Source organism: Pan troglodytes, chromosome 4 (genome assembly GCF_028858775.2).
Source record: "Pan troglodytes isolate AG18354 chromosome 4, NHGRI_mPanTro3-v2.0_pri, whole genome shotgun sequence".
NCBI classification, from domain to species: Eukaryota; Metazoa; Chordata; class Mammalia; order Primates; family Hominidae; genus Pan; species Pan troglodytes.
In genome coordinates this window covers 132767867-132784668 of record NC_072402.2, presented here as the reverse complement: position 1 = coordinate 132784668, position 16802 = coordinate 132767867, and the positions used below count along the sequence as shown (strand labels likewise).

The 16802-nt window shown below is 59.0% G+C and overlaps 1 protein-coding gene across 1 annotated transcript; it reads left to right on the top strand.

The window, feature by feature from the left end:
- The first annotated feature begins 7964 nt into the window (after window positions 1-7964).
- On the top strand, window positions 7965-14609 carry PITX1 (paired like homeodomain 1). Its single transcript, XM_001168135.6, has 3 exons — window positions 7965-8636; window positions 10835-11067; window positions 13027-14609. The coding sequence occupies exons 1-3, from the start codon at window positions 8468-8470 to the stop codon at window positions 13567-13569; spliced, it is 945 nt and encodes a 314-aa protein (XP_001168135.1). The 5' UTR covers window positions 7965-8467; the 3' UTR covers window positions 13570-14609.
- The last annotated feature ends 2193 nt before the right edge of the window (window positions 14610-16802 follow it).

The window sequence follows — 16802 nt, the reverse complement described above, 5'->3', positions numbered from 1 at the left end:
TTCTGCTGATCTTTTTTGATGGGGCACCTGGAAGCTGAAAGCTAAAGTGATACTCAGGAACAGGGACTGCTACTTCTGTTCCTGGTGAATCCTGCCCCAAACCTCCTCTCTCTCTGATTCCTGATTCCACTGTGCCAGTGGGAATATATGCTCCCCAAGATGTCAAAACTAAAGGGAAATTGCAAAAAATATATACATATATTTTTAGAGGAGGGAAAATAAGATTATAAAAAGTGTGTTTTGTACCCCCCAAGTTTCACTAAGAACTTCCTGACTTCCAGGCCCTGGTTGTGCCCCACGCACCAGCCTGCCCAGCTTTCCTGGACCAAACTTCCTAGCACCTAAGCAGGGGATGAGGGCAGATAAACTAAATCAGAAAAGGGATCTGTTCCTCCTAGACTCAACCAACATGACCACCGTGGGGAAAGAAGAAACAAAAACAGAAGCAAACTCTCTTAAAGAGCAGCCTGGCAGCTATCACCATTAGCATTCAGCCCCTCTGTCCACAGGACTCAGGACCAAACCCCTCACCTTCACTATCCCATCCGTTTCCCAAGAAGCAGAAATACTTATTCTCACATTTCACAGATGGGGAAGCTGAGGCTAGGAGAGGTTATGTTATTTGCCAAAGCCACACAACTAGTAAAAGCCACTGACAAGATTCTGGCTCAGGCCATCAGGTGCCAGAGGCAGCATTTTTTGGCACCACAGGCCCTGCCTGGGAACAAGAGCATGCAGAAAATCTCACAAGAGATGGGAACAAAATTTGGAAAATTGCTAGCGTGCAGGGAGGGGGGAAGGTGTGATTTCCTGCTACAGACGCCAGAGTAAAAGCCACCCCAGGAGTGCCTGTGCAGCCCTCCACAGTAAGGTCCAGCGGTTGCATTTATGCCCAAAGATGCCCCTGGTGCTTGGAGTGGAAGGAAGATTCCAGAGACAAGATTAGAAACTTCTCAGCTTAGCAGCTCTAGGGCTGGACCCGCCAACAAGCCATTTTACACATAAAGCAGTCAATGGGAGGGGGTAGACGTAGGGGGCTAAACTCCCCACAGCACAGGGTCCAAGTTGGTAGACTGCACTTTCTCCAGGCGCAGGTCCGCTAGTGCCGGCATCGGGGACTCGTTATCTTAACTTGCGACCCTGGGTGCACAGAGCCCGGCACACACCACTGGAGAGGGGTTCCTGCTGTCGAGGGTTGAGAGGAGGGTATGGAGTCCCTGGAACAGCACGACAGGGTGCAGGGGCCACCTGGCAGGGCCTGAACACCGAGGCCTCTGTGAGCTTGGGTCGGGCCGGCTTCCCGCTTCGGAGGTTGGGGAGGGGGTCGTGGGTCTCTGCGTTCCCAGGCCAAGCGGCCCTGGAGGCACGGACTAGCAGGACGCCGAGGTGGCGCGGGTCGAGGCCTCTCCCGCAGCAGCTGTCGGCGAGAACCAGGCAGGGAGGCGCCGCTGCTGACTGCATCTCATGAAAGATTCAGGCCCGGCTGCCGCGCTGCCATCTCCCGGCACCTTGCGCCGGAAACGGTCGCTCTGGAGCCCGTGGCCGTCGGCGGGCAGGCTTAGCCGCTCCAGTCCCTGAGAAAGGCAGGCCACAGCCCGACCTGCCCTGTGGTCCCATCCCATAATCCCAACAGCAAGCAGGCTCAGGCTGGGCACTTCGGGGTACCAGGAGTAGGTTCGGCCAACTGGTTTCCACCATGAGGCTTCGCGCACAGGGTTATCTGGCCACGGGGCAACGCTGGGGAGCCCTGTGGCCTGAGGGTGGGCAAAGGACAGGCTCCCAGTTCCCTTGCGTCCAGCCGGTCTCCCAGTGGCAGCCAGCCAGGAACGGCCTGCGGGGCCACAGGGGTGGAGGCGTCACCGTTCGCAGGCCCGCAGCAGGATGGTCGCTGGGGGATGTGCAGGCATAGGGGTTGGACAAGGGGCCCCAGAAGTGTCTGTCCTGAGGGGTTGGTGTGCCCTTTCCTCACCACCCCAGCCCCTGAGGAGAGGGAAGAAGGCAATTCCCCCAACCAGGGCAGGTCGGGCGGTTGCCCCACCCTAACGCCCCCCACCCCCAAACACAGAAACCCTGGGGTCTGTCCTCAAACCTCCCTGGCTGCCACGCTCTGGGCAGCGGACTCTCCCTGCCAACACGCAAGACCAGCTCCCTCCCGCAGGCTGAGCAGAAAGAAGAAAGGTCCAATCTCAAAACCCCAAACTCGACCACCAGCCCCCGTCTAAACGGAAGTAGGGCCAGCCCCTCACGAGTCAGGTGGGAAACTGGGCCCAGGGAGAGAAAGTGCCCCAGGGCCAGGCTGGGACCCGCTGCGGCTTCGTCCGCATGCGGCAGGGCCCCTCCACGGAGGTCCCAGGGCGCGCTCCCCGGCCTCGAGGCCCGGCCGCCAGCCGCGCGGACCCCAGCCTACGCCCCGAGGGAGGCCAGGACCCCTAGCCGGCGGGACTGCGCGCCGCCCCTCTCCCCGCAGGTCCCGGCGAACGCCTAGCTTCCCCTCCCCCCACCCTTCCCGCCTCCCGGCCGGTGTCCCCGCCTTCCCCGCGGGCGACGGGCGGCGGCGGCGGGAGGAGCGGGCCGAGCCGAGGAAGCCCCGGCCTCGCGCGCTGGGATGTAGCGAACCAGCAGGGGCCGAAGAACCGTGCAGTGCCAGAGCCAGAGCTGGATCCGGGGCCCCAGCCGGAGCCGAAACCTGAGCCAGAGTCCGCGGCGGGCGAGCCCGGAGCCGACGAGCCGCAGACGCAGCGCTGCCCAGGTGGGGTAAGAGACGCTGGGCTAGGGGCGCAGGGTCTCCGCGGTGGAGGGGCGCAGGGAGGTGGCGGCCGAGTCCTGCGCAGTTTGCTCCTGGCGTGTGTGGGTCCACCCGGCGGCGCGGGACAGCACAAGGCGCGGAAGGTCAGGAGCCTTCGAGGCAGCGCGAGGAGCTCGTTCCTGCGCCCAGGGAACAGTCATAGCCGCCGTCACCGGGTGCTACCTCACCCAACCGGCGGGATCAACCCTTTGCTTTGGCTCCGGGCACCTCAAGAGGGTAGCAGCCTCGGGGGCACGGGCCACGGCCCCGCGAAGGGCACAACCTGAGAAGCCCGTGGCAGCCCCTCGCAGCGTCGGGGGACACAGGGCCCCCCCACCCCCAGGAGAAGTGGGCAGGAGAGAGGGCCGCCCGCTGCTCCCCGCTGCGTCCAGGGATGGAGGGCCCCACCACCCATGGAATTGCTGGCCCCTCTGCGTGGCCCGGGACTTCAGCCGTGGCTTCGCGTCAAGAGGGTATTTTTCCTAAACGAAACCGCTTCATTCGTTCGTTCGTTCGTTCGGGCAGCAATGCCGCAGAAAAGCAGCAGACGTCGGTCCGCGCCCTGGCTCTCTTCGCCCCGGACCCCGACGTCCCGCCGCAGCGCTCGGAGGTGCCCCCAGCCCAAGGCAGCCTGCTCTCGCCGGCACAGGTCGGGCTTTTTCTTCCCAGGAGAGAAACCCCAATTCCCTTCGTAACGTCCAATAAAGACATTCCCGCGGCTTCTCCCGGGTTTGGTTGTTGACGCAGGGTCCCGGAGCACGCAGCCGCTTCTCAAGAACCGGGTCTCGGATTTCTGAAATTGACCAGCTTCGTAAATTGGAGCCTATTCTCCCGCGGCAAAGGCAGGGCCCCAAAGCCGGGATGGCAGTAATGGGAACCCCAGGCTGGAATCCGGGTCCCAAGCTTTTCCGATTTAGGAATTCCCTGAATCTACAAATATTTAGTCCACTTTTCTGAAAAACTAAATTCTGAAAAACACAAATTCTCTTGACATCCCTGTGACCTCTGAAAGCCACCAGGGCCAGAGGGAGGAAATCCCAGGTTGCTGTCCACTGGGGGAGGATTCAGGTCTAGGGTTCAGGTCTACGGTAGTCAGGGCAAAAGCTACAGGCAGCAGGGGCAGCACAGGAGACTTGCTGTCCCCGTGCCCTTTCCCGGGGCTGCTTTCGGCCTCCCGCATCTCTTCCAGGGAAAGGAAAAGAGGTGGGCTGGGGCGTGGAGACGAGGCTGTCTGGACTCTAGGATGCAGAGGCCTCCAGACAGGCTCAGGGTGCTTTCTCCCATGAAAGCAGCCGCTGGGAGGAGGAGGCTATGGTGCATCCATAAGTTGCCCCTCTGCTCCCCAGTTGTGCGACCAGCTGCTACCTCCTTCCTAGTCTTCTTCCCCACAGCTCAGCCATTCTCAGGAACCAGACAGCGTCCATGGACTTAGGTGAGAGATGGGCCGGGTGGAGCCATGGGTCCTACCAGCCGCTGACTGAGCGGCCCACGGCACAGAGTCCTGAGTTCCATACTCCCATCTGTGCCTCACTGGCGGCAGTCCTGCTCAAATACATCCTGGCTCTCCCCGGGACAGGCTGGGGATCCCCATTTGGCAGGAAGCCTCAGACTTGGGTCCCAGGAAGCCTAAAGGAGCCAGTGAGGTCTTTCCAGCCCCTACCTGAGTACCCTCCTCCCCACTTACCCAGTAATTGCTGTATTCAAAGAAACGGGAGCTTTTATTGGGGAGGGGGTGTTAGATCAGGCAGAAAGAGGTAGGTGGTCCAAACCTGCACTCCCAAAACAGGGTTTTCAAGTTTGAACTTCTCCACGGACTAAGAGGCTTAGGGCTGGAATGTCCCAGAGAGTCATGGATAGCCCTGGTGGCAGGCCATGGCACATTCCTTCCTTTTTCCTAAAATACCTTGATTCTGGGAGCAAGGATTAGGGCAGGGTGCCCCCGTGGGTGGGTAGAAGGATGCCCCCCCCAATGAGAGCCTTCCAACCACCCTTCCCAAATTACATTACTAAACCATTCTTGGGCACAGGGTGTTTTTAGTGAGCCAGGCTTCAGGAAGGGTCCTCATGGTGACTACTTCAACCCCACAACAGCCCAAGCTCTTCTGCTCAGCCCAGCCAAGACCCTAAACTCCAAAATTCTTGAAAATCAGAGAATCATTGCTGGCTTTGTGTGGTCACGGAGGGGTGGGGAACAGGGCACATGGTTCCAGCTCCACTAAGCCCCCTTCCCTCCTCTCTTTGTGTCCCATCAGCAAGTGAGCTGGATGCTGAAGCAGCAGGCAGAGTCCGGTGTTGGACATGGGAACTGAGGCACAGTGCAGATCAAGCCTTAACCTTGAGGGAAACACAGGTCACATAGCACAGCTGGGGGAACACAAAGCCTCTGCTTACTCCTGAAAGAGTGCTGTTTTCTGTCCTGTGTGTGTGACGTGTCTGTGAGTGTGCAAGAAGCCCCTATCTTGACTGGGACAATGGCCAGTGAGTGTAGCTGGGGAAGAACTGAGAGCATGTCCAGGTCCCTTCCCCAGCCAACGCCCAAGATCAGGCCACAGCCTCCTCACAATCAATTGCCTCCTCACTCCTTGATCACTCAGTGCTGCCCAGGCCCAGCAGAACAGATTCTGCCAGCAGGCCCCACTAGCCCCAGCTCCTCTTTGGGTCTCAGGTCCCCTGAGGATATGGGGCTTCACCTGAAATGGTCTGAGGGCTTTTCCTTCTACACAGCAGGCATCAAGATCACCAAATAAAGGGACTATTGTGCCTGCCTGGAGCCCTGCCAGAGGTTTGGGCCCAGAGGGGCACACAGCAGGTGCTCAATAACTGCATTAAATGCACTAACAGTGAGGAAACGCACCCCTCAGACTAAGCAGTGAGTGCTGCTCACAGAATAGTCCCCATTGGGGGATGGCCCAAAGAGTCACTTTGGTCCCTCTGGGAAGTGAGAAGGCAAGTGAGAAGGCTGTGAGTCCTAACCTCCTCTAGAGGCCCACAGACAGACCATTCATTTCTAAGTCTCTACCCAGAGACGCACTGTGCTTCCCACCTTGGCCTGACATGTGGCAGGGTTAGAACACACCTCCTATCCCCTGCCAGCCCGCGTTCATGCCAAGTAGCACATATATGCCTAAACTCAGCACTTCCATAGTGCAGTGAATACATGTGTGTGTACAGCATCTCCGCATGGATGTACAGGATGTGTGTGTGTGTGCGTGCCCCCATGCTGTCTGCATTCAGGCTGTTCTTTTTGGTAAGACAGCTAAAAAGAGAATGGTGTGTGAAGGGACACTCCCTAGCATGCTGCAACACCTGAATATCTCCTTGAAAGGAGGGATCTTCTACTGCAGGAGACTCGTGGTAAAGGTGGCCAAGAAACATGGCAAAGGTGGGGCTGAGAGCAAATGCTGGGCAACTGTGCTTCCCCATGTTCCCCTCCCCGTAGCCAAGACTCATTTCATGGAGGGAGATCTCAGCTTGGAAGAAGGCAGGAGTCACTGAGCCTCCCCAGTCCAAACCCCTGAGAAGTGTCCTCCCTCTGGCCTCAGACCCTGCATCCTGTGGTCACAGACCCACAGTGAGAAAGGACCAGGCCCTAAGGAGCTGTGCTGTCTCTCCACGGCCCAGAGCAGGGGATGGGGATGGGGATGGGGATGGGGGTGGGGGTGGGGATGGGGGTGGGGGTGGGGGTGCTTTGGACTAACGTGGAGGGAATGGAAGGCAGGCCTGGTTCCACCCTGCATGCCTGACCCTGGCCCCAGCAGCCCCCACAAGGAGCTCAGCTGACCCTGGGTGTCTCCCTGTGATGGGAAGGGGTAAGGCGAGGACTCAAAGGCAGAACCTGCAGAGTGCCCCAGACGCTGATACCTGCGCAGTCAGTGCCACCCACCCAGGAGTTGAGGAGGCACTGGGTTTTGGGGTGAGGACACTGGACACCTCCCTGCTTCTTTCCCAGGCAGACAATCCTGGCGCAGCTCCCTTGGGTTGCTGTGTCTGGTGGAGCTGATCACAGGTGAGGGGCAGAGGGCAGTCTGGGGTCCGCCTATGGCCAGAGGAGCAGGTCAGGGCGGCGCCTTGCCGCCCCAGCTGTGGCCTGTTTGCTCAAGACGCTGAGGTCTCGGGGCCAGCTAACAATTGTTGAGCAAAATCCTTCGACAAACTTCACCTACGTGCAAGGACTCGAGGAGGGAATCACTCTTAGGAGTGGGAGAGTAATGTCTTTGCCTGTGCCCAGTGAAGGCCCATTGGAGCTGCAGCTCAGCTACCACTGTGTGGGAGAGAAACTGGAAGACTGAGGGCTTCCTGGGCTGCTGGCCTAGGGTTGGGAGACAGCAGTCACCTGGCTTACCAGGCCTGTGCCTGAAGCCCTGGGAAGCCAGGACGCAGGCCCCAGGCTGGGACAAAGCTACCCTGAAGGAGGGCAAAGGCTGCCAAGGCCAACCCCATGCCTGCCAAGGCCAGGCCTGGCCCATTTGGCCAAGGCGTAAGGTGTAAAACAAGGGGAGAGGTACAAGAGGCTGTGGGGTCTGGCTGGGATCCTTGGGGTCTTCCTTCTGCATTCTCCAAACGCCTAGAGCCAGCAGAAACGTTTCGTCTGATTAGAAGCCATCATTTCTATCCCAATCCCGGAAAATTGACTGCGGTGCAGAGAGGGAGGCCTGAGAAGCAGCCTTAGGGGAGAAGGTCCAAGCTAATTAGGAGGCAGCATCCGGGGGCCCATTAGAGCGCAGGCTGCTGTCACTCAGCCGGGCTGAGTTCCCGGGAGAAGAGGCTGGAGAAGGAGGGGCAGGCGGCCCCTCGACGAGGACACCGCTGGGAGCTGCCGGAACGGGCCCCGGGCTCTGCCCCCGCCCCGGCGCTGGCTCGAAGGCGCCCGCTCGGTGCGATCCTGTTCGGCAAACATTCACTCATCCTGGGCTGTTCTCGCCAGGGCTGGGGACTTCGAGGCGGCCGAGACGGGAGTTGATTCTAGGCGAAACAAGTCATTTGAGGCCTGAGGTGTGCACGAGCCGCCCGGGACTTGCAGGCCAGATGCGTTTCTTTTGTGAGGCCGAGGGAGAACTCGGTGTGTCACCGGGGAAGGAGGGAGAGGCGCGGCGAGGCCGCGGGGGGCGGGGAGGCGGCGGGAAGGTGGCTGCGGAGGGGGAGGGCGCGGGCGAGGCAGGGAGGGAGGGAGGGCGGCAGAGAGGGCGCGGCGGCGCGGGCGGCTTGGGGCTGGATTCCGCCCGCGCTCCCTCGCTCGCTCGCTCCCTCCCCAGCCCCCTCCCACCCAGGCCCACCCCACCCAGCACCCCTGGCGCAGGGACTGCTGGAACCTGGCTGTGCGCGCTGTCGCTTTAAGACAGACTCTGCCGGCGCCGTCCGGAGCCTTAGAAACCGGCCCCGGATCGCGAGCCGGAGCCGGGGCCGGCCGGGCTGCTGAGGCCCGAGCGGCTGAGGCCCGAGCGGCAGGAGCGCAGCGCGGAGCGCTGAGCCAGGCGCCCGGTCGCGAGAAGCTGCCGCCGCCTCTGCCAGCCCGGCGCCGCAGCCCCGGGCGGTCCATGGGGCGGGCACGGCGTCGCTGCAGGCGCCGGCAGCCCTGGAGGGCAGCCGCTTAGGCGCTGCGCTCTTGTCCCCGCAGGTCGCAGCCAGGGCGGCGGGGCGCGCCCAGCCCCGGCCCCTGGAGCGCCCGCCGCGGTCCCCACCTCCATGGACGCCTTCAAGGGGGGCATGAGCCTGGAGCGGCTGCCGGAGGGGCTCCGGCCGCCGCCGCCGCCACCCCATGACATGGGGCCCGCCTTCCACCTGGCCCGGCCCGCCGACCCCCGCGAGCCGCTCGAGAACTCCGCCAGCGAGTCGTCTGACACGGAGCTGCCAGGTAAGCGCCGTTCCCCGCGCGGCGCGCACAGAGCCTACCCGGGCGCGGAGCACGGGGAGCTGGGAGCAGGGCCTGACGCCCGCGCCGCGCAACCAAGCTCCCTCTCCGCCCCAGAAGCGTCAGGAGCTTTCTTTTTCCCGTTCTCGACCTGACGGTGAACGCGGAAACTTACGCACACGCGAAGGCACTTCCACGCGGTCCCCACGCGCCAAGAGACTGGCAGATGCACGAGCCTACAGCTGGAGGGTTGGACTGACAGCCCCTCTTGATCAGGAGTAAATAGAACGGGAAAAAATTTGATTTGCGCAACTGGGCGCTAAGGAGCGGCTCGGACGAAGGGAGAGGAGGAGACCGAGAAAGGAATAGGGGTGACGGGCGAGAGAACGCACTCAGAGAGACAGGGAGGTTAACACCGTGACAGTAGACGACAGAATGAAAGAGACCAAAGAGAAGGGGCGGGCGGGAAGGGTAAACGGGGGGAGAGGGGTCATCAAGTAGAAGGGAGACACAGAGGACGGTGAGGGCGAGCGGGCCAACAGGCGCGGCCGGACTCCCAGCAAGGCCAGCCGGAACCCCGATCAAGGGATCCGGCCCACGTGCGCGGCCGAAGCCCGGAGCAGCCCGGCTCTGGCCCCCGCCCCGGCTCCTGCGCGTCTCCCTCCGCGCTGCCTTTTTTGTCCGAGCTGGAGCTTTTTTCCAGCAGCGAACTGGGCCCGCGGGTGGCCGGCGCGGGCAGTGGGGCAGCGAATCCGCTGCCCAGCGCAGCCGGCTGGGTTCCCGAGGGGCTCCGAGCTCCCCGGTGTGGGCGCCTCTTCTGCGTTCATTTCTTAATACACAGCTGAATGTTTCTCTCCACTTTCTTAGTATCTGTTTCTCTTTTGCATCCCTAAGTGATTTTTCTGAGAAGTTGTTTGCTTGGTTAAAACATAATCAACGCTGAACTATACTTTTGTTTTCAAAAGTTTTAAGCGCGGTCTTTGGTTGGTTTTATTTTTAAAACCTAGAGAGATATATAATCGTAGATTGATTTTTTGAACCAAATCTATGAGGATGAATTAATTTTAACTGTATCTTTCGATTCTGAAAGAATTAACATACGAAGTGTAGGTCTGGAATTTAAAATATCTACATGCAACATTATTCTTCCGGAGATTTTAAAAAGTCAATCCAAAATGGCGCGTTTCTCCGGAATTTTCTCAAAATCCATTTACAGTGGTGTTATTTGGGGAATTTAAATTATCTAACTATAATGTGTTTCTCTGGGATTTAAAAATTATCTCTACAAGGGCCTTATTGGGAAGGAGTTAAAAATCTATCTACAACGGTACATTATTTTTTTAAATCCCAGAGAAATAAATGCTTCTGTCAACCTGGAGTTTATACACTTACAGCTCTGTATTTAGTTAGGGGTGTGTTTGTACGGAGCTTTCTGGCTTCTTAATTTACATTTGCTCTGTGTTTCTTCCTGTCTGATTTTGAGAATTTGTGGCCCTTTCAGTGTCTTTAGGCATAGAGCTGTGAGCTTTTCTGGGCTTCTGTGTTTTGTTTTTAAACTCTTTTTCTTTATGTATTAATGTTTCTATGACTGCGTGTGTTTTGTGTAGCTTCAAAGAGAGACAGACTAAAGCCCGAGGTCACTTAGACAGAGTCTGTCTGTCTGGGCTGCAGTTGGTGGGGTTTTCTAGGCTTTGGGACTGGAGGCCTGGAAGCAAGGCCGAGAACCCGGCTGTGTTGTGCCTGCCCAGTGGGGCTCCCATACACCCCTGAGGAGAAGAAAGTGGAGGGGCTTTAGGCTGGAAAGATCTGATCCTAGTTCAGAAAAGCAGAGACCCCCTCAGATTTAGACCCCCTAAGAGCTCGCAAAACAAACAAACAAAAAGCATACATTTGCTGGGAACATCAGCAGCAGGGCCAGAATCTGAGCCGAGCTAAGGGTGCAGGCCCTGCCCAGCCAGGAACGCAGGCCCGCGGCTCCAGCTCCGATTCTTGGGCTCTTCTCCGCGGCACACCAGACTAGAGGTGCCTACTGACGACCAGCACCCGGCGGGCGCTTTCCAGTGGGGACAGTTCCCAGGAACCCTAGAGGGAGGGAGGGAGGGAAGACCGCCAGCGCTGGTGGCGAGCGGTTCGGTGGAGCCGGGACGGGGTGCAACGGGGCGTAAGCCCAGGTGACCCGCTCCCCGTCCTGCCTACTGCAGAGAAGGAGCGCGGCGGGGAACCCAAGGGGCCCGAGGACAGTGGTGCGGGAGGCACGGGCTGCGGCGGCGCAGACGACCCAGCCAAGAAGAAGAAGCAGCGGCGGCAACGTACGCACTTCACAAGCCAGCAGTTGCAAGAGCTAGAGGCCACGTTCCAGAGGAACCGCTACCCCGACATGAGCATGAGGGAGGAGATCGCCGTGTGGACCAACCTCACCGAGCCGCGCGTGCGGGTGAGCAAGGGGTGCGCGCCTAAGGGCACCCGCGCAGAGGGCTCCCGGGCCGCCTCTGCTGCAGCCCTCCAAAGCTTAGACCCACAAGCAGACCTTCACTCTCCTACCATTCAGACCTGCTCCCTCCCTCCACCGGAGATCCCCACCTTAGGCCCTGGCCCACTAGCGTCTGCCAGGCCTCCAGGCGCCTCGGACCTTCAACCCCTTTGACCCTCATCCTACCTGATCCTCGGACTAAGGCAACCCCAGCCCAAAGACCTGTGCCCCCAGGGGACTCCCCCATGCCCTATGGGGCCCAGGACCCACTCAGATGTTAGCAGGATACCCTGGGCCAGAGACTGGGCAGTGGATTCCCTGCCGCTGGGGACCTCGGGAGCTGTTGGCCTTATCCCGAAAACGAAAGGGAAAGGCAGGTCCTGTCTGGCTGCCTCGGAGAAGCCTGAAAGGTGCCTGGGTTTGGGGCTCTCAAAACTTCCTGGAGCGGTGGTCCCATCTCATAAGCAGATTCTCTAAAAGCTCAAGATATTCTCCACCCTCCCCAGCCATCAGTAGGACCCTTTGCCTTCTGCCCTTTCCGGAAGGTCTCCTGTCAGGTGAGGTGGGGGGTGGCTCCGGGAGCCAAATGTCCTTCCCAGTCCCTTTTAGGATATGCCATCTCAGACCCAAGACCAGCCTGCATTCTCCCTCTTCTCACCCGTTTGGTTTCCAGTAAAAGCAAGGCTTTCCTGCCAGGGTAGCAAGAGAATCATTTCTTCCCTGGGGGCGCAAATATTTAATCAGATATTGGGAGCACCTCCCAAGTCGACCAAAATCCCAGCTGGCCCACAGACTCCTTACCATAACCCCAGCCCTCACCCCTCCCTAGGCAGGCTGGCCAGCCCAGTGGGACTTGGAATGAAGACACAGCACTCAGTAATCCTGAACTCACTAATCCTGCCCAGGTTTATGGTGGTAGGGGTGGGTGGGGGTGGAATCAGGTAGTGTCAGTGCTGGGGACTAGGGAAAGCTGAGAAGCAGGGATCTGGCAAACTAGCTCAGGAAACTCCACTCAGAACTGGAGGAAAATCCGAGAGGGCAGAGGGCATGCGGTAGGCAGATAGGTAAGGATGGGGGAGGACTAGGAGGTTCTTACCAAATTTGGGGGGAGAAAAGGAAGGGCAGGAAGATTGGAAGAAACTAGTAAGAATAGAAAAAAAATTAAATATTTGTGGAGAAACATATTTGGCATATATTTAGGCGGCAGGAAAGAAATTAAATAGGAAGCAAAAAGATCAGGTATTTGAGAAAATAATCAACTGTTTAAGGGGAACAGTGCAGGTCAGATATTTGGAAAGGATTCAAAAGCCTAATATTTGAGGACGATTCAAAAGGATCAAAAATGGGGGATAAACAAGAAAACAGACTGAGGGAGAAGAAAGAGGTTCAGACAGTGGGGTGGACTGAACGAAAATAAACATTTGGAGCCAAAAAGAAAACATCAAATATTGCCGATAAAGATGATAACAAACTATTTGAGCGATGAAATAGATCGAAGAATTGGGGGAGTCGGAAAGTCCTATGTCTCAGGGAGGAAAAATACCTTTTGTATTTGAGGGAGAATAAAAAGACTGAAATATTTAGTAGATAGAGCGAACCCGTTTGGGGGAGAAGGCAGAGGTGAACTGGTTGAGAGAGGAAGAAAGAAAACGAATATCTGTTAAAATAAACGAGAATCCGTATTCGGAGAAGAAAACGGATATAATTTCGGGAGAGGATAAAGATCGGAAAAAGAAATTAGTATTTTCTGGGGACAGGAAAGGAACCATTGTGGAGAGAATGCAGGAGCGGAAATATCGGTCGAAGGAGAGAAACGACGTTCGGAGGGCAGCGGGCCGACGGAGGGCTCCAGGCGGTGGGGAAGGGGGTGGGGTCCCTCCCGGCCCGCAGCGGCCCTGACCCTTCTCCCGTCCCCTCCCCCAGGTCTGGTTCAAGAACCGGCGAGCCAAGTGGCGTAAGCGCGAGCGTAACCAGCAGCTGGACCTGTGCAAGGGTGGCTACGTGCCGCAGTTCAGCGGCCTAGTGCAGCCCTACGAGGACGTGTACGCCGCCGGCTACTCCTACAACAACTGGGCCGCCAAGAGCCTGGCGCCAGCGCCGCTCTCCACCAAGAGCTTCACCTTCTTCAACTCCATGAGCCCGCTGTCGTCGCAGTCCATGTTCTCGGCACCCAGCTCCATCTCCTCCATGACCATGCCGTCCAGCATGGGCCCAGGCGCCGTGCCTGGCATGCCCAACTCGGGCCTCAACAACATCAACAACCTCACCGGCTCCTCGCTCAACTCGGCCATGTCGCCGGGCGCTTGCCCGTACGGCACTCCCGCCTCGCCCTACAGCGTCTACCGGGACACGTGCAACTCGAGCCTAGCCAGCCTGCGGCTCAAGTCCAAACAGCACTCGTCGTTTGGCTACGGCGGCCTGCAGGGCCCGGCCTCGGGCCTCAACGCGTGCCAGTACAACAGCTGACCGCCCCGCCGCACCACGCGGGCCGGCTGCCGGAGCGGGGAAGGGCGCGGGCGCGGAGGACGCACGCGGGGCCCCGGCTCGCAAGCCCCAGCTCACCGCGCCGCGGACCTCACACCTGCGCAGCCCCCTCCTCCCACTTCCCACTCCGGGTTGGTTTTGTGTTTGCTTTTCCGGACCCCACTCTTCCCTCCAAAAAGACAAAAAAAAAAAAAAAAAAAAGCAAAAAGACGTCGGAGAAAAGTGCCGCGAAAAAATGGATGAGTTGCAATTTCTCTCGGGATGGCGCGGGTGGTGTGTGTGTGTTCCCACGGGCCCCGGAGGCCCACTCCGCGGAGGGCACGCGGCGCGGTAAGCGAGCGCCGAGGCCCAGCGGCCGGGGGAGGACGACCTCGTAGCCCGCGTCCCCGCCGCGCTGGATCCGGACTGAGCGGCCGGTCCTGCGGACTGGATGTGCGGGGCCTGGACTTGCCTAGGATTTCCCGACCCCGTACAAACCAAGTTGCCCTCTCCGAGCTGGGCCCGGCCGAGAGCGCCTTAGCTCGAGTCGGATCCGTGTTGGAGCGGGCGTTGGGTTTGGGGGGACGGTGCCCCCAGCCCAGGATCGGGCACTCAGTGGAGCCGCACACGGCCCCGGCGCGCCTGGTAGAGCCTCGCTGGCCCTGCGCCCCGGAGCCCTATATTAAGGCCACGGAGCGACAGCGGGCAGTGCGGACCTGGCGGGAGGTGGGGGAGGTCCATCTCAGAACACCCCAGCCTTGAGCTTAGCTGCAGGCCCAGGCCCTCTGCTCTGCTCCCGGGCTAGGAGGTGGCCCTCTGGGCGAACAGCCCCCTCCTCACCGCCCGCCGTGCAAGAGTCGAGCCGGTAGAGCAAGGGGCGCGGCCCCAGGGCCCTGCGCCCACTTTGCACACCCGCTCTCCGGCCCGCGCCCCTGTTTACAGCGTCCCTGTGTATGTTGGACTGACTGTATAGAATTATAAATCTGTCTATATCGACTTGTCCATGTACGTCTATTAAAACCATAGTCCGAGCGTGCTAAGCACTGCTGAGCCCCGACTGCTTCATTGGGCTGAGGAGGGAGGCGGATAGAAAGGGAACTGTGGGTAGAAAGGGAACCGGGCCCCTTGGGTAGGAGCAGAGCGCCGAGGCAGCCCCCGCCGAGGTCTGCCTACCCCGCTTCCCCACCACCATTCTTGACCTGCTCAGCCTGGCTCCCATGAGGGCACCGTCCTGCGTTGCGAGCCTGTCCGGTGCGCACCCGCTAGGCTGTGCCTCTCGGCGTTGTCCGCGGGACGCCTTAGCGAGAACCCCCTCCCTCCGCGGCTGCGGGACTCTACGGGTTCTTCCCAGGCCGGGTCTGCGGTGACCCTCGAGGCCCCAGGGTGCTATGGGGCCCTTGCCTGCCAGGAGCGTTCGGGCAGGGGCTGCTGAGAGCCTCTTTATGCCTGGGGTTGCCTTTTCTTCTGTGGGCCCAGCAACAGCCCCTCTTCTCTCCTCGGAGCCAGGGCCAGGCTATTCCAGGAGGACTGAGGGGGCTGGATCTATCAGAGTATAGCGAGGGCCTCCCGCTGCCTTTCTCCCTAATGCCCGCAACGTGCCGAGAGCCCACCGAGGGGCGTGCGGCTGTGCAGGAGAAAGTGTCCGTCACACAGGACTCACTTCTCACTTCCAATCCATCCCAACTTGTGGGGACTGCTGGCCGCCTCCGCCCTCCCCTGGCTTTTGGAAACTACTGAATAAGACCAGCCTGTAAACTGCCTGTAAAATTCTGCTTCCCTTAAGTAAGTCATTTCTAATGGCAAAACAAAATGTTTGCAGCTGCAGTGGGGGAGGAAGGAGGGGTTGATATTCTGCTTTAGAATCACCTTATGATGGGGGTTGGCACTGCCCTGGACCCAGGCAAGCCCTAGCTAGGAGTAGGGCACAGCCACAGGCCTAGTCACGAGCTGACAGCTGGAGAGCCCTGTGCACACATTCTCAAGCCAGGTCAACACAGCCTTTGAGGTCAGGAGTGTTGTCCCTATTTTACAGATGGAACCAAGGCTCTGTAGCTGGGCCAAGGTCACACTGAGCCAGTAGGTTTTTTAATTCCAAAGCCAGGCATCTTTCCACTGGTTTTCTCACCTTCAGATGAGGAATGAAGAGAGGTCCTCCCTGGAGGATGGTCAGCCTGATGCTGTGAGACCTGGAGTGTGGAGCTCTGAGATGGACAGGGCCAGATACACAGGCTAGTGGGGGTGGGGGTGGAATAGGGCAGGGTGTTGGAGCCAGACCACCCCTCCCCCAGCGGCTCCAGTCCAGAGCTCCGACCCCTCACTCTCTGGGAACATAAACACAACCACATCTGGACTCAGGGCCTCCCTCAGCCTCACGCATCTGCCAAGGCCAGAGGGCCCTGGTCTCAGCTGAGGGCAGGAGTCAGGGGAGACCTAGAAGGAGGCGGGCTGGAGGAAAGTGAAGAGCAAAAAGGAAGCCTGTCCCGAAAGTCAGGTCTAGCACCAGGTGCAAGGGGAGCCACACAGGGCTCAGGTGGAGATGCAGTGTATCTGTGGGGCCACAGGCCAAACAGCTGCAGACGGGTCGAAGGGCAGAAGTAGTCCCAGAATGACCCCGTCATCCATCAAGGACTGTGGCCAAGCAGGTGAGTGAAAGACCCAGCCGCAGGCCCCTCCCAGCTGTTCCCACCCATCTGTGGCTGGCAGAGACTACAGCATGCAGACCTTCCCCGCTGCTCCAGCTGCAGGGTCATCTCTGAAGGGGGCTAGGGATTGTAGGGGGCTCTGAAAGCCCAATCCTCTGGAAAAAAAAAAAAAAAAAAAAAAGGCAGAATTCCTAGCCAGCTCTGCCTGAAGAAGACAGGGAGGAGACCGCCATTCATTCAACATTGACTGTGCCCCTGCTGTCAGTGCTAGGATGGAGCAGTGGAAACAGACGCAGCCCCCGCTCTGCTTGACAAGTAAACAGACGTGTGTAATTACAACCTAGGCTGAAAAACAACAGGGTACTGTGAGAGTAAAGGGGGTCTCACTTTAAACCAGGTGGTCAGGCAAGGCCCTTCTGGGGAGGTGGCTCCATCCCTATGTTCAGTACCAAGCTCCAATGCTGACTGAACCAACACAAGGCCCCGAGCCCCAAGCTAAGTGTACACTCCTCATTCATGAGCCCCTTTACCTGCACACAGCCCTGTGAGGCTGGTATTGCTATTCTTTTATTAAAGTGAAATGCCCTGGTTCTC